Source organism: Clarias gariepinus, chromosome 8, assembly GCF_024256425.1.
Source record: "Clarias gariepinus isolate MV-2021 ecotype Netherlands chromosome 8, CGAR_prim_01v2, whole genome shotgun sequence".
NCBI classification, from domain to species: Eukaryota; Metazoa; Chordata; class Actinopteri; order Siluriformes; family Clariidae; genus Clarias; species Clarias gariepinus.
Window position 1 is genome coordinate 347850 of NC_071107.1, and position 18381 is coordinate 366230.

General features: G+C 38.1%; 1 protein-coding gene across 1 annotated transcript; it reads right to left on the reverse strand.

Annotated features, from left to right (window-relative positions):
• Positions 1–1034: 1034 nt before the first annotated feature.
• On the reverse strand, positions 1035–16912 carry dkk2 (dickkopf WNT signaling pathway inhibitor 2). Its single transcript, XM_053502972.1, has 4 exons — positions 16456–16912; positions 7917–8079; positions 5562–5690; positions 1035–2743 (listed from the first exon to the last, which is right to left on the reverse strand). Exons 1-4 carry the CDS (start codon positions 16678–16680, stop codon positions 2493–2495), a joined length of 768 nt encoding a protein of 255 aa, XP_053358947.1. The 5' UTR covers positions 16681–16912; the 3' UTR covers positions 1035–2492.
• Positions 16913–18381: the final 1469 nt, after the last annotated feature.

An 18381-nucleotide genomic window follows, 5' to 3' on the forward strand; every position in this document is an offset into this window, starting at 1 on the left:
AGAAAAGTTCCGGAGAGGTTTCGCAGAGCACTACCCTGCACTTCAGCATATCCTCAGTTCGCACTTTAGTTGAAACCATATTCAAGGCCCGTGAGAATGTGTAAACTGTAACCCATGCCACTGTTCACTCATGGCTGTATTCAGAGTTGAGTCAAGCACATGATTAATAGGGTTTAATACAGAAATTGTGCATTTAGAACAAATCTCTGTACTTAAAGGTCCCATATTTTACTTATAGAATTCTTTGATAAGTTAAAGGAGCTCTCGCAGTGTGTGTGTGTGTGTGTGTGTGTGTGTGTGTGTGTTTGGCAGATCTTTACATTTTTTCTCTCATTATGTACCCGATCAGTTAAGGGGTTAGGGGCCTTGCTCAAGGGCCCAACAGGGGCGACTTGGTGACTTGCGACGTTTAAATTTCAATCAGCAGTCAAACACTTTAACCACTGAGCTCACTTTGACTACCTTAATTTTACTCCTCTTCCAAAGTCACTGATTCAGTGTCTACAGTATGTAAATGAGCTTCTACTAACCCAAACCCCACCAGAAAGAGAGAGAGAGAGAGAGAGAGACAAACCCAGGGGGCGGGGTATCTTCCTACATTAATTCACAATGGGCGAAGAATCCAGTTGGCCAATTTAATTAAACTTAATCCAGTTTAAGTTCTTGTTAATGCAACAATGAACACAAGAAAGGAATGTTTTTCCGCCTTATGTTTTTGGTTTCAACATTCGTTTTCTTTAAAACCCGAAGTCTGGGGTGTTGGATTATACCATGTTTGTTTTTCAGTAATATTGGAGAAAGTAACTGAAATTATGTCCATGTTCATGTTTTGTCCCCTTTATCTTCCCACATTCCTCCAGGGATCTTTGGATTATTAATAACTCTAGCTTTTTATTGGGGCTTACTTGAACCAACAACCCTCCATTGTACGTTTCTATATAAAGCCTTTTTAAAACTATTTAAGTACTCTATGTACTCTGTTTTTACCTTATGTTTTTTTCCCTTTGTACACACACACACACACACACACACACACACACACACACACACTGGAGACTCATCAGAGCTAATCGTTCCCCTTTATGCGTGATTCAGAAGACACGTTTCGGTTAAACACAATTCTAGACCCAGTTTTCTCAACTTGAGCGATGGATCAGTACTAAGTCCAGTTCCATTCTCTTACCGTTTTTACGCTGCGAATACACAAACACAAAAAAATGCCGTAGTGCAATTTAGAGCCAGTATTAGATACATAAAATTGACACTAATAATTAATTAATAGTACCATCCCTTTAAAGGCAATGAAAAAAAAATCTGACATCTGACATGTACTGTACTGTACTGTAAGTATAAATTAAAATGAGCTGGAAGCATCACAGACGAATACTTGGGCAGCTTAACCTTCTAACCGTGGACGGGTTTCCTATACAGGGTCGCACATCGGATTATTAATTATACTAAAAATGAAAAAACGAGAAAAAAAAACATCATGGGAAAATAACCAAATATCCTGTGCAGTCATTCTGACGACCCTCCGGCTGTTAAGTTGTCAATAAGCGTGAGATGAATAAATAAAAGGTAAAATGATAGGATATGCTGGATCAAGTGCTATTTTATAAGCGTACACACATATCTCCCTGTTTAAATATTGATGCACTTTGTGGACTTCAATCAGCAACACTGAATACAGCCCTGTATCAGTAAAGCAGCATGGTACCTTTGCAATTTCAAGCGTTGATGAGACTAAGTGACGGTGTGCATTTTTTTTTTCTTGACAATATACAAATACAATGAGTGCTTATAAAAAAGTAATAAGCTTGAAATGAGATGCGGTTGACCTAACAGATATGAACATGTGGTTATATAGCCTACTAAAGTGTATAACAGGACAGTAAGAAGATATTGTGTGTGTGTGTGTTTTTCTAGAATCCACGGAACATAGTGGTCATTTCTGATAGATTATCCTGACGCCTGGCAGAATGTGCCTGAAATCTGTGCGCTGGAGAACTCGGTCCTGTCCTGAATCGCCGTCAAGCCTAAATTCATACAGACAGTGAAATTATTTCATTCCCTTATTACCTGTTGTTAAGGCAGTAAGTAATATGGCTTTCAAATAAATCTCTTTAAAACATGTGCAGCAAAATAAATCATGATTAGATGCTTTGTAAAAATAAAATAAAAACAACGACCCAAAGCTGAATCTCATCATGAACCTCAATCATCGAATGCCAATCATTCATTACAAATCCACAAGCATGTGCACACATACAAAACACACACACACACACACACACACACACACACTCACACACACACACACTGGCCCAGATTAATCTCTGTCTCACTGTTATCTCTTCTCGCTTATCCATGTTTCCCCTTCACATATTTCTGAGTCCTGGGAAGAGGACGTCCTCTCCACCTCGCTCCCTGGAGGGAACACGGGACACATTCCGGTTGCAGTTCCCTCGTTCGCCGGCGCTCCCTCGCTCCTCTCAGGTCCGCTGGCACATGTGCAGTCTGGACCTGGAGTAAGACGTGGCGTCCTTCCACACTTTGCACGCCAGGCCTTTGGCGCAGTCGCAGCGCTGAAAGATCTCCAAGTTGTGCGAGCCTTTCTTGCGTTGTTTGGTGCACACTTCGCCTTGGCGCAGCACCGGCTTGCAGATCTTGGTCCAGAAGTGACGGGCACAGCAGTAACCCTCTGAACAGTCTGAGGAACGCAGACACGGGTCGCCCTCGTGACCTACGCACAAACCAGTCAAATGTTTTATTTATATTCGTGCTACGGCTGAATCATTGAAACAACCTGGTAAAAATGTTACAGTGGGAATGGAACACTTGGTTAGAAAACATTTTATTTTGCACTTCATTACATTGATGGGACTACATCATATTTCTTGGGTTAACAAAGGTTTCCAATTGGTAGGGTACTCTTAGGGTACTACTAAGGTACTCTTTTCAACCTTCTAAACTTTTAGAAGATTATGCTTATACTTTTTGGACGACTTATTGTTCTAGATTTTTTTAAGAGCTCCTGCTTTAACCAACAACCCTGTGCTGTTAGGATCTTCTAGATGGAAACATCTTAGATTCTGGAAAAGCTAACTTTTTTATGTTAACCTCATTTCCAAAGAGTTTCTAATGAGTTCTTATTTAGTTCCTTTACAGCCTAAAGACTGGGGTGTTGGATTACACCATGTATGTTTTTCAGTAATATTGGAGAAAGCAACCAGAATTATGTCCATGTTCATGCTTTGTACCTTTAACTACCCATATTCCTCCAGAATTCTTTGGATTATTAATAATTCTATGGTTTACTTGAACCAACAACTCGCCATTGTAAGTTTTTATATAAGGCCTTTAAAACTCAATACTCTGACATTTTCTTCTGGTCAACTGGGATACAATGGTTCTAGATTTTCTAGGAAGCTTCTACTTAAACCAACAACAATAAGTCCTACATAAAACATTTGCAAACCAAAGAATCCTTCAAGGTGCAAGATGCGACTTTTCCTCCAAGACTTGGCAAAGGTAAAAAAATTAAATGGCTCACTTCTTTGTAAATTGATTTAGCGAATCTTAGAAACTTTAAAAATCTCTTGGAAAAGGAGATGTACTACTATACAGGTTCTTCATACACTTTTGCAACCCAAAAACCTGTTATGGTTCTATATTAAAGGTTTCTTTAAATAATGTACAGATATGTTATATATTTTGTTCCTACTTAATGGTTCCTCACGGGTTCTTTGGTTGGTTAATGGTTTTCTTTCTACCTTTAGTTCCATGAACTCAAAATTTAATTCCGAACCATGAAACCTCAAACCAGGGTCTACAACTGAAAGAATCCTCAGGGTGCTGGGTATAACCCTTTTCCTAAGCTCATGGGAAATATAATATACAGGAACTCAATGATATGACTTTTAATGCTTTACTTGCTTGTCCTTACTAGGCCGGTGCAAAGTTGATAAATAATTTAATATAGAATTTTATGGAGGTTGGTTGCGTTGTAATGGCGTTATGTAGACCCTGTCTAGAAACAAGGACCATTATCCATCCAAAGAGCCCTTAAAAAATCATATCATCTCACAATAGTGTAGGTAATGGTACCATTGAATTTATCTTAGTAAACCTTTCTATATTCTTTAATTTGGAACATAATGGTTTCTTAGAAATGGAAAGACTCTATGTAGAACCTGTGTGGGAAGATCCTGATTTTCTAGGAAAGTGGTAAAAGTAGTAAAATAGAGTGGAAAATTAGTACATGCTAAAAAGTCTGGGTCCTTAAGCTTGGAAAATTGTATCTTTAAGAGCCAACGCTGTACCCTTGAGCGAATACGGTTTGAACTTTACATGGTTTAAACTTCAGGGAAAAGACATTACATATTCCATGGATAATAAAGTTCAACATGTGGATTACATGCCACACCACAAACACATGGACTTATTACATTATCCAAACTGAATTATGCTATTTGTGAAGCCTGTAGGTATCGTCCACCCCCTGTTCTTGCTGTAATAACCTCACTGTAAGCAATCAAGCAATTCTGCTGAGGAAGTACTGCGAATCCAAATTGTCCAGAGGGAACGGAGGGAAAATGAGACCATTACATTGTTTTGGCGTACTCTTACAGGAGTTTAAACACATCCAGAGCTCTGGTTGTTACACTGCATTTAACATTGCTTTGGAGGGTACGAATATAAAGGGAGAGAGAGAGAGAGAGAGAGAGAGATACGAGGCCTCAAAGAGTCGCAGCAAACGACTTCCTAATTTATTTATCAGCTCAGTCCGGCTGCTTGTCAGGTGACTTTGATTACTCTTTCGGTGGGATAATTAGCATAGCAAATATTTATATATATATATTACTGGGTCATGTGAGATTTCTTTGCAATGTTGTTTCCTGCTGATTCAACACGTAACCCGAATGGCATCGCTGCCCGAACAAAACCACAGCGTGTCGAGCATTTTGTTGTTGTTGTTGTTGTTTTATTTGTTTTTATCTGAACTGTATGTCAACCATATCCCGCAAAAAAAGGTTTATATCAATACAATTTTCTGGACTCATGAATAAAAGAGAGCATTTCATTCTGCAATAAAGCTGAGTAGGAAATCACTTAACCATAAACATTGACAGTGTTTCACTTTTAGGACTCTTTCAGCAGATATTTATACCTAACCCAAACTCACAGGATAGAGTTAAATGTCCAGACATTTGTGACTTTACATTTACGCTGAGCTGCACACCGCTAACTACTGAATGCATGCCGTTATATTTGTCCGTTTGTCCCGTCTACCAGAAAGCAGAGCACTAGGAGGATCAGTTGTGCGCTGTGGCGAGGTGCACGCTTCCAGCTGTGCTGAATGATCAGTGTTCGCTTCATTTACCAGCAACAGACAATTATGTTTGCTTTCAATGTCTGGCGCTCCCTTTTCACAAACACAATCAATGGCACGAGCTTAGGTCACACATGACAACTGCACAGAAATATGCAGAACTCTCCAAACTGGTTTCAGAAGCCCACAGACATGAAAATAAAAAAGAATTTGATGTGAATTCCCCTACCTTTAAGGGAGACCTTGGTCTGGACTTTCCCGCTCTTCTTCCAGCCCTTGTCTTTGCTCAGCTTTTTCTGCTCCTTTAAATCCGAGATGTGATGGGTCTTGAGGTTCTCAGGGAACGCGACGCAGATAGCTAAAGACGGGAAGAAGAACGGGGCATCAGTGTCACTGGCACCGTGCAAACGTTCAGGAGGAGTTGTCTAGAAATATTGCTTATGGGTTTAATGGATATTTATGAGACATACTCATAATCACATCATCATACAAACACTTTAATACTGTAAAATGTATTCCTGCTGTAAATGAAACATATACATACAATATATATACAGTACACATTAATTATTAAAACAAAAAGTGTCTCATTTACAAAAGAAACGTTTTGTTATATATTTTGACTGACATCAAAGACATTCTAAACATGTTGACAGCTGAATCTAATCCGTGCTGACGGAATGGTATTCTTAGCATGTGGTGCGGCTCTACACTACCACCTCCCAACACCCGGTTCACAATAACAAATGTCTATGTGACATTTTGTGCCAACAACAGACATATGCAAATTGGGCATGACGTGTCAAGCCGACAAATTCAAACAACTCACTTAAATAACTGTAAAGACCGATTCTACCTTAAATATCTTAAATACACATTTAGTCATATTGATTTAATATTCCTTGTTATGTTAAATATTAGTTTTAACCCTTAATTAAAGGAAAAAAAGTAACGCATTTGGTAACGTCTGTGGCAGTATTAGAAAAAAAAAAACAGTATAAGAAAAAAAAAACATTTGTAGAAAATAGGTATTTTTGTTTCTATCTATCTATCTATCTATCTATCATATATGCTTTATAGAAGTTACCCATTTATTACTTTAAATGGGTAACTTCACTGACCGTTACTTGCAACATAAAAATTTCAACAATGAAACATTTAAAAAAAAAAAGAAAAGAAAAAAAAACACAAAAAAAGTGTTACAAAAAGTATTGATTTTTGTAGTATTGAAGTTTGAAACTATATCTCTTTACTTTAAAACTTTGGAGATCTGAAGTATATATAACTGTATATATAGTTTAAACTATATAAATGAGTGCCCCATAAAGGGTTAAAACCAATAAATCTATCTAAACTTTTTTAGACAGATTAAATTTTCTTATTTTATTTCCAGATCATATTGCTTTTTTTTTTTTTTTTACCAACAGAAAAGGTCTATTTCAAGCTTTAAAAAATGTCTGGAAAAGTTTACCAATCTTATATGTGGTGTATCGGAAACAATAAATTAAATTTTTGACTGTATTAATTGACACAATGTCATCCTGTTTTGCATGTCACCTCTCATTAAAAGTGAATATGGATCATGGACATGCACAGGGTTGGCTCAAGTCCCCATAGCAGCTGTCCATTTGCCCTCTTTATTTGAGCCGCACTTTTTGTTTGGCAAACTTAACAAAAAAGTGTCAGAGTGCCCTTTTTTAGGGTTTCTGGTCTGTACTATTAAACTTTACTGAAGGAAAGTAAATCATGAAAAATATTGAAAAAATAGTAGCACAGATCATTGTACAGGTAGCTAGTTTTGCTAATCTGCCAATGAAGCTACTACAAAACAAAGAAGGTAACACTTTAAAAAGGAAAATAATTGCTTGATTTGTTTTATGTTTAAGCTAGTTAGCTTTAGATGTTATAGCTACATAGCTACTATTTCTTAAGTTTCTTATTGGGGCAGAAATAAATAGCAACATTGCGACAACATTAACAAGAATTGAACTTGTTGCTCACTTTTGTGAAAAACGAATGAGCCAATGATACACTGATTGAGCTAATATATATATATATATATATATATATATATATATATATATATATATTTTTTTTTTTTTTTTTCATTTTGTTTGTTCTTTGATTTTCGGGTTTCATGTCCAAAATTTTTCTCAATAAAATAACCAGAACAAATGATACACTAGTTACTTATGGACACATATTATAACTTCACCTCGGACTACATTTCTGCACTGCAACATACGATATCTGATAGTAAGTTAAAATATATTGAATATAGTTGAATTGATGTACAATTTATTAAAATAGGATTACAACAAAGATTATTAAGCTTTTTCTAGTCAAATGCTAAACTTTTAAGCATTGATAATTTATATATACATATTAAATATACAGATTTAAAGCAAGAAGGAGTTTCATTTCATTTTAAAACAGTTTGTAATATCTGGCTAGACATAAGCTTAATAATCTTATAATTGTTTCTGGTAAACTTATTTTAAGAAATGATATATATATATATATGAAACATACATAAGAACCCTGAACATCTTCAGGATGAACTGATGAATCTTACAGTACGTACAATTGCTGCAGCGGTTCCCAGGGCAGCACATGGCGTCTCTGGAGCATCGCTTCTTCCTCCGGCGGCAGGGCGCGCACCGCGATGGAGCATGCTGAGACGTGTGACAGTAACTGCTGACCGCACAGTCCTTATCGCTGCTGCACTGTTTCTCACTGCTGTACACCTAGAGACAAAGAGACGGATCGAGTCTCACACAACATCTTTAAAGTTCCTCTTCTGAGGATCAGATCTAAACGACTCTCGGCTAAAAGCAACAGGTTTTACATTTTAGGAAATGCATTTATAACTCGCCTTGCTTTAACTTGTTTTATTGTTGAAATGCTAGATTTTGATTTCAATCAGTTAGACTCAACACACACACACACACACACACACACACAGTTTCCAGAAAGAGGGCTGAGAGACATTACAGCTGTTCTTTGAGATTATACAGAAACTCTATAACAAATTCAAGAAATTAACATTTCACAGACCTGGGATCCACATTATATTCTGAGGCAAAACGGTGTGAAATTTCATACCTGTGTGCGGTCTCTCTAAGCAACGTCAAACCAAATTTTCAGACGTTGCAGTAACATGAAGGAAAACATTTCTAATGCTAACCAGACGGACATTTTTTCACCTGAGTCAAATCTAGGACACCAGGTCTCCGATCATACCCGTCCCCTTTTTTCCGAGGATATTTCAGTGTGATTGCTAAATTCGTACGGAACAATAATATAGGAGAAACTAACCAGTTTATTAAACTAAAATAGTGGCGTCTATTTGTTTTGTTTTGGTTTCACAAATGCTGGCAGTTTTAGAAACGTTTTTAACAAAATACATTTGAAAACATTCCACACTTTTGTTGTGCTTTTTCCCATTTTTGTATAAACCAACTGTATCTTCCCCTTTTGTGACATAATATAAGAAGATCCCGTCCCCTGGGTTGTTGCACGTCTGGAGGAGGAGTGAATTAAAGGGCACAATGCATTACCCGAAGGGTATCTTAGTGGGGACCTTAACAGAAACACTCTCGTTAAATAGTCAAATATGGGAGCTTTAAGCAACCAGCCTTTTATGAGAACATTAGATTTCTATTACGAATATCTCTGCATGTGGATGTTGTGTCATGTTCAGTGATGCACTCAGGAGAAATCATGGTGTACATTCCTATTATTTTTAAATTTGACCAAATGCATGCAAGTTCAGAACAAGCTAAAACAAATAATCATGCATAAAGATCAATACAAGTGTGTTCATGTGTGTGTGTGTGTGTGTGTGTGTGTGTGATGACCTAGTTGAACTTGTAATTCAATCTCATATCTCATGCTGTCATTTCTTTAAAACCTGATCGATATTAATTTAATTTAATTTAAATGTTTCAATATGTTTAGAAATCACACAGATTGAACATTAAAACTCCGCATAGCAATTAATCGGTACATACGCTGGGATCTGCATTTAATTTCATCCTAGGCCGATCATGAGTTCATCTGCCAGGAAATCAAACTTCGGTATTGAATTCTCCGCCCAGAGCGGTGACCCTGAGTCTTAATTGCGATCCTCGTTGACATTCGAAAAATGATCCCTAAAGCTAATGCAGATTCAAAACAGCTCAATGTGTTTAAATGTAACTTTAGATTATTGTACTTGTTCCATTGAATTTTGTTGTTTGAAACATTTGGATTCGCTGCTACACGACGTCTAACGCACAGTTGGCGTGTTTTATTTCCTGATGGATTCATGTCAGTTTAAATCAAAAACCTGTTCAAATAAAACAGGGACCATTGATCAAACTTCATTTACATTGTATAGATAGATACGAGGGGTGTTCGAGTCAAACCGGGACTTTTGATTGTACACAATAACAGGACTCAGTCCTGAGAGTAAACACTCCCTTTATGTCTCTATATAATCCCCTGATACACTAATGCACTTATCCCAGTGTCTCACTAGAGCTTGGACACCATCAAGGTGGAAAGTTTTTCTCAGTACGACGGACTGTGATCGGACTGTCTGCTTCACTTCACGTCTGAAACAGACAGATGTGACAGATGTGTTTCTTCTGCACCGTTCAAATGTTTTACTGCGGCTAAGAGTCTCATCACCGTACTGAGCTTTAAGTCTTCTGTAAACGTCGATGGCTTTTACACCTTCATTCATGAGACAATTCACCACAAGCCCTGCTTCGACTTGAACAGCCCGTCTAGATAAACTAGAATAAAAAAACGATTGCTTTACATCTAAGGTTTTGTCTCAAAATGAGCCACACAGGAACTTCCATAGTGAATCACTCGAGTGAATCATTAATCAGCAAAATGAAGTCATATTTCTGGAGCAAAAACAAACAATAGGAAAATAATTTCTGTGCAAGAGACAGTAATGAATTTTGTGGCCCGTAAGCAATAGCAAGCCTTGACCTGCTGTAAATTGCATTCATATGAACTATCATGCTCGTATTATGTCATAATGCCTTACAGTCAACCTACAAGAAACTGAATTTTAATGGAACCCATAATATTCAAGAAACTTCAGAACCTTATGTGACCTTTTGCCAAAATATGAAGACATGCAAAAACAGTCACTGCTAAAGAGATTTTTGAACTGGTTGTTGAAATGGTGAATCTTTTTTAGAGGAGATGTTATGTCAACGTTTTTGGAAGGAGTCTCCGTTGTCAGCATTTGATAACTTTTAGAGGCAAAAGCTGAAACCTTTTTATAGAAAGGAGTAAGTTACAGCTGTAAGTCTGCCTTAAATTAAAGGTGGTTAAATCTTTGAGGCACCCTGGTACAGTATACCCCTGGTATAACCAGACCCCTGGTAGAACTGGGGTCATTTTTTTTTGCACAGAGTCCTAGTTCCAGTTAGTCATACGGCTAGCTCTGGGGAAATAAACTAGTTAAATTTGTACTATATACATTTCAACTTTGAAAGATATCAACCGGCTTTATCTCAGTAGGACTCCAGGAGCTTCATTCTGAGTCTCAGGTGAACCTTGGAATGCCTGGAACGAGGGTTGTGGAATTTGGTGCTGATTACGTTGTACTCGCCTTCAGGGTGAGAAACTTCACGCTCAGTGTGCAGAGCAGGAACATTTATAACGACCACGACCTGGTATGATGCACTTATAGGCTAAGACTTGCAAAAAAACACAAACTGTCCCTTTAACTTCTAGACACAGAGGGAAAGTGAGACTTGTAAGGGTAAGACTACTTGACATACTGAATGTGGTAACAGAAACATATTTACTTTATGGACAGCCTTCAACATTAAAAGTAATGACATCTAATTTTAAAACTAAATCTAAAAATATTTTTAAGCATTATGAGTTTTTATTTAATATATTTTTAAACAATCAAGTTGAAAAAACTCTGGTACTTGCGAAGATGTTTTAATAGGAAAGCGCCCAAATAATCTTAACACATTTTATGAAACCCATATTTAAACCTGAAATGTTTATGCTAGCACCTCTTCCTGACCTTCTGATCCAATTTTTATTTTAATATCTACATACAGTACATTGCAATTAGTTTTACTGCACGTACCAAAACTCAGTAATAACATTTAACCTATAACTTCAGCTTTAATATGATAAGCTTATATACATACAGTCTATAATTCATCTGTTGAGAAGATTGAATTCTGAAGACTTGACCCCTTTACAGCCTTTGATTTAAAACTTCTTTTCAATATTTTTCCTCCACAATACCCAGAACACTCTGATGCCTTTGTTTTACTTCTCCAACGTGAAACCCGGCGACCACTGAGCTCTTGGCTTAACAGATTTGAGCTGTCATTCAGCGCAGGCTAAATCATCATCTCTAAGCAGTACTGATGACTAAACCATTCCATAATACGCTCCCGAGAAAGGTTAGTAAATAAAGTAATATAATCGAGATCACGTCGAGATCAAGTCTAAACGTGTAATTGTGAAAGGGTTTGCTGTTTCACACGTGAGGTTTGTGAACTCCCGGGCCTCTCGGCCTCTCCGGATCCGACCTTGAGGAATCAGAATGGACACCCGACACCATGAATGGTGTTCATGAGCTGGGAGAGGTTTCCCGGAGTAAAATAAACGATGTCACTGAGCAAACAAACACTATCCAGCCTCAAAGGCCATGAGGACCAGATCACAGAGGCGGCCTGCACTTTCTCTCGCTGTTTGAAGCCCAAGTTTAAGGTTAATCCCTCGACCACAAAACATGTGTGCTCTAACCCCTAAAGGGCCACTTTTAAACGTGAGCCTGTCACTCATTTAACACGATTTACATAAACACCGGGCAGCCTATGAGAAACGGCGACGTAACGCGAGAGAGGAAATGAATATTTTTAATGAGCGTGGATAATTGGATTCTCAACCTCACAAGCTCGGGAGATCATAAAGGCCGCGAGGTGCTTTAAGCCAGGTGGAAGCGGCCGTGGCGTCTCGCCGGCTCGCAGGAGAGCGAGTGAGGTGTGATTAGCCCAGCTAGCGCTAACGAGCCGTCACACCTCGGGCTGGTTTAGTTCACTCTCTCAGCTCGTTAGGATCACTAAACAGCCACTTAACCCCAGAGGGGGCAGCAGAGACCTGTTTCCTCTCTTCTCTTTACAAGCCAGATCCAAACAATCTGGTCCCCGCTCTCGTTAACAGAACCACCGTGTCAAATTAAATAAGGGGACTGGTTTCCAAAAAGAAAGAAAAAAAGAAGAGGAAACTCAGCTGCTGATGAGAAACAGGTCTTATGTTCATGCAGGGTTGAACCTGAATCCATATCCCTGGTGCATTCAAAGTTAAAGGAGTGAAGCATGCCATGTCTATGCCAGTTCCTTGTTTTTTTGGCAAAAGCACAAAAAAACAATCTGCCCACCCACGGAACGTTTCTCAAAATTCCCACCGGGGGTTTCTTTTAACCCGAAACACTCTGTGACTTCCGATGTTTCAACTGATGCTTTTATGATTTATGAGTCTTTGGGGAAGGAAAATGGGAAAACCAGATACTATTATTATTTATATTGAGGAAATCCTTATCAACAGAGTGCCAAAGAGTGCGCTTACACACTCCTGGCCCAATTCACTAATGTGACAGAAACACAAACGAACTGCTTCTCTTTTGGCATCGCTGCACAACCCTGTGTGGCCCGTTTCCCTTACACGTCTAATTCGCAGTGTATTAGCGTAAACAAGTGGGACTTATTTATTGCAAGCTTATGTTTAGATCCACCACTTATCCTTTAATGATAGAGATCTGGAGCCCTCGAGGGGATGAGCAGCTTTCTAAAGACGAGACATTTATCAGGAAGCCTAGCAAAACCGCCGAGATGGTGAATTTCTTCTTAGAACTCGTCCAACACTCCAGTGAGTCACCTTCTGTCCAGAGGGCGATAAAAGCCGCGATCAGCACCTCATCTGTCATAAATTCTAGGTCTTGCATGAAGTTCCAAGGTTGCAGGATTTAGGCCAGCTTTCCATCAGTCTAACACTTCTGACTCCCAGCATCACTAATCTTAATAAGGTTCAGTACATCACACCGGGGTGAGAGTGAAAAGCTGCAGAATAAATCCCTGCTGCTGTTTAGCTGAACCTTCCTTATATACGCATCGAGCTAGTGGAATCCACAGGCCACACTTTCCCTCGCCAGCGCCGACGCCGTTATCTTTTATTTACCCAGGTCATAAACAAGCACTTTAGACGGGCTGAGAGGGTCAGCGGAACGGGTCAGCGCCTCAAGCACTGATAAAATTAAAGTATGGACATGAATGGATGCTTCCATCCTGCTTTACATAAAGCACCAGCTCCACTGCTGATCATCTTCGCTTGCCTGACTAGCACGGCGTTTCTGTTCCGCAACAAGGAGTCGCTCTCTGTGTATATCGCCGTGCCAAACAGATCATCCGTACGGATCAGTGCTATCGACCGTAAGGCTCGGAGGAGATCTGGAAATCTAAACAGCGCCACACACAGCGAGAAAGACAGAGACCTTAGTTTATCAGTGCCAGAGCTGCATTTTTTTTATTTTGCTGTCCCAAGATGCATTTACCAACAGTGCTTGTTTTTCTTCCTTTGATGTGACAGCGCAGCATGATTTATGATGTGACACTGTGCTGACCTCAGTCTTATTTCCATGCCATGTTTCAGAACTTGTTGTTCGATAATTAATATAATGTTTTCAGTTTTTAACAGGGAGTCTGTAGCGTTGATTTTAGGAATGATTAATTTGAACATCTTCAAGCAAGAAACATGATGTCAGGGAGTTTGCTGCACACATAAGTCATGATCAGCTCCCTGGTGTATGGAAGTGCTTCAAGGGGGTTTGGATGGGGGTTTCTCTTTTTTCCCACATCTACTAAACTTGCAAAGTATATTAGAGCAAAAAATATAAATCCAATCTGTGCTTGATTTGAGATAATAATAAGAAAAAATACATTAAACCTTTTTTATACGTTTATAAGGCAGTTGTAAGTCTTGGTGAATCGGCATGCCACGTGTTATGTTTTCACATTGACGTACGCACAGTTCAGGCTCCAACACTGTATTTACTGATGATTGTTTTCGCAATACGAAATGCGTGCATGTCAGACATTTCCCTCTCATAATTATCATCATAATTCGACAAAAATCTGTCAAGTTTTTAATTTTTAAAGTCCTTAAGGTTTAACAGCAATGATGGTTATAATCATTTAATGAATTATTATACCTTACTAACTTTCAAACCCCCATTTCAGTCATTCCTCTTGTGACGTAATATTACATTTTGCATAGTTTTTCATGGAAATTATGAAAATTGATCGCGCAGCATTCCTGTAGTGCGTAAACTTACAAGCCAGTTTAGTCCGAACACATGACTGACAACTCTGAGGACAGCTAAAGCTATAAAACAACTTTTCTTTGTCTAGAGCGACATGAAATAAACACATCAGTCGGGTAATATCTAAATGTTTCTCATGGGACTGTGGCTGAGAGGAGAGAGCAGACACCGCCCGTCTAATTCACACATATCCACAGTAAACACTTTGGAAGTTTGTTTCCTTTTTAAACATTTACACAAGCACCAAATCTACACAGCTAATTCAAGAAATTGTGTTTTAAAAATGTTCGATTTTTATTTTTTAACTAATTTCTGCACTTCCTATGAAACAGCTTTTTCGATTAATGATAACAATCAGTTCAGTAGAACATACACTTTTTAATATTCTGCCTCTTTAAAGGCATCACAGCATTATACAGTATATTAATGTTGGCCAGAACGGAATAAAGAGAAAATTTAATATTAAGCAAAAATGACAGTAAAATTAATGGAAAGATAAATTTGGCCGCACAGTTGAAGATCTGCAATCTGGTAATTATTTATTCATTCATTAATGAATTTATTTATTTTTAAATCTTTTTATTCCAATCTCCCATTTCTATGGTATTAGTAAACTCTAATTTTTTCACACTTTCCAGAAAAACATGAATCTGTAAATCTAAGGCGAGCTTCATGTTACCTATGATGTGTAACGGCATGCGAAAGGTGCATCATTAATTGCATTATTGTAGTTTAGATCTGACCCAGTGCACGACAGAATCATTGGAATTAACTTTTAGAAATTAGCCTTCCTCTTTGACTTTTGGCTCTCTCTTTTCACTTCAGTTTATTATTTTGAGGTTTACTCTACATGCATCTTTGGAGATACATCAGGTTTACCCTTAGTAGTAGCGCAAAACTTCTATTTCAATTCTGTTTTATTAGCATGGTAAAGTACATTGTACATTTTTCATCTTTTATTTTCATGTTCTTATTTCTCTATTTAAATATTATATATATATATATATATATATATATTTATATATATATATATATATTTTTTTTTTTATTTTTATTTTTTTTTTTTTATTTAATTGCTAGTAAAATGAATTCTTTATTCTCACAGAGGAACCATTGTTTTAAGGTCATGGGCAGTTGCATAAGCATTTCACTGCAAGTCTTACCATGTATTTATTTAAATTTGTATATATTTTATATATTTATATGAATATAGATACACACATTTTTCCTTTTCTTTCCTTTTTTTCCCCATTAAATTGTGCAGCGCTTCTGCCCACAGTGTAAGTGCATGTGATTTATATATATATTATTTTTTTTTATTTTATTTTTTTTTTATTAACCCTAGGGCTCCCTTTGGCTCATATACATTCTGTCTTCATTGCACTATGGTCTTTTCCTTCCTTCATTTCATTCTCTCTTTTATTAATATTACAACCTTATGTACAGTTTGGTTTCCACCTGTATATACCATCATCATGCACATGTACTGTTTATGTATTTTATATTATTTGACGCTATTTTTACCTTATTAATGCACCTTAATGCCAAACAGTGTTTTTAATTTTACAGGACCTTTTCCTCTTGCTTGTTGTATAAACTGTGAACTAGTTTATCTATCTATCTATCTATCTATCTAACACTTAACTCCCCACCTGCCCCTGGATGATTAATTACACAAGCATTTCACTGCATATCGCTCTGTGTATGACTGTGTATGTGACAAATATAATGTGAATATGAATATGACACCTGTCCTGTCCTGTCCTACCTGCACGGGCACGTTGGCCTTCTTCTGCGGTGCGTGGGGCGCGTGAGGCGCGCTGCTGCCCGGGCGCGCGGACGCGGCGGAGGAAGAGGAGGAGGAGGAGGCGGTGGGCTCCTCTCCGAGCGGCGCCGCTTTGATGGAGTTGTTGTTGTGGCCGGTCGCTCCGACTCCCGCGTGACTCAACAACAGCGCGAGCAGCCAGCACGAGCTCCGCGTCAGCGCGAGCATCCTCCTGTACTGTGCGGGGAATTAAAGGGCTGCGGGGGGTCAATTACACGCGCATTAAAAAAATAAAATAAAACACAAATCCGCGCAGTGAGTCCGAACAAAAAGTAACCGTGGGAGGGAAGAGAGTGTGTGTGTGTGTGTGTGATTTAAAACAAAGAGTTTAGGCGGTGAGCATGGTGTATACTCTCTCTCTCTCTCTCTCTCTCTCGGTTAATCCGTGCGGGAGGACCGGTGCACACCGTCGCGCCTCTCTGATGGAGGCTGTGCGCTTTTATAGCCCGCTGTCCCTCCGCCCCCGGTACAGCACTGATGCAAGAGGAGGATGTGCATGACACACACACACACACACACACACGTGCATGTGAAGTGCATGTAGTGATTGGAGCTTGTGCATCATCATCATCATCATCATCATACAAATATCTCACGCACAGTTTTATTTGTATACACTCGGCCAAAACATGTTAAAAAGTGTCCCACCTCACACAAAAAGTGATTATTTTTTTTAAAACAGGATCAAATAACAGCATTTTCCATAATAATTAATGTTTCTTATCTCCTGATCTACTGTATCCTTCGTTTTTTGTTAATACACATACACATTTACAGTTTCATGCCCTTTTATGTTGTAGTGTCCGTAACTTCTTTGAATTCAAATCCTTCAATGATCTTACCTGCCATTCAGAAGACATCAACCTGAAAAAGTGTATTTTTCCAAAATGCAAAATTGTTAAGATATTGCAACATGAATTTGACATGGTTACAGACACTACAGATTTTTATTTATTTATTTTTAATAAAAAATGGGGGTAATTTTGCACGAATGCTTGTATTTAATCAGCAATTTTACAGGTCATATGCTTCTAGAAGCCTACACCAATTTTAGTATCAATACAATAGTATGAATAATTAGCAGTTTAAATTATTATTATTGTTTAAAGCACGGCAGTAAAACACTTCTGCTTAAAAGAGAAAAGAGTTTGAATGTTCAATTCAACAAAATTTTATTACAATCACTTTTAACACTGGTCATCGTCAAAAAGCAGCTTTACAGAATCTGAAGAAAATTAATGAAATAAGTATAAAATGTGTAAGAAAATATGTATAAGTTATAATGATCAGATCAGATCGTCCCTGATGAACGAGCCGAGGGTGACGGTGGTGAGGGAAAAACTCCCTGAGATGGTAATAGGAAGGAACCTTGAGAGGAACCAGACTTAACAGTGGAACCCATCCCCATCTGGTTGATAACAGATAGCCGGGATTGATCTGCACTCATACTGTGTGTTAGGAGGCTGTAAGTTCAGTATAACAGGAGATGTGGAGAAGTTCATATGGAGTCCAGTTGGTTATTGGAGGCTCAGGTACAAAACCTTAGATAATTTCAGTCTCCTGGGATAGGCTCCAGGCCCCCCGTGACCCTGTATACAGGATTAAACGGTATAGACGATGAGTGAGTGAGACAGAGTGATAATAACTACAGCATTGGGGACAAGAAAAGAAAAGGGAAGGAAAGGACAAAAAAGTACTCTAGAGTTGCAGGACACACAATACACGCACAATACAAATACATGACAAAAGCAAAAGATTCAATAATCATTAAAATAATCCTGTTCAATTATTTAAAAAATTCAATAATCCAGTGTCCTGTTCATATAGTGCACTACTACCACTCTGTCTCTGTACATGCAAATGTTTGTT

Coding starts and splice junctions, on each gene's coding strand:
- dkk2 (XM_053502972.1), bottom strand. CDS start 16,680: ATGCTCGCGCTGACGCGGAGCTCGTGCTGGCTGCTCGCGCTGTTGTTG. Junction 5,691..7,916: donor TGGGAACCGCTGCAGCAATT/GTACGTACTGTA, acceptor TCCCGTCTTTAG/CTATCTGCGTCGCGTTCCCT. Junction 2,744..5,561: donor GACCAAGGTCTCCCTTAAAG/GTAGGGGAATTC, acceptor GTTTGTGCGTAG/GTCACGAGGGCGACCCGTGT.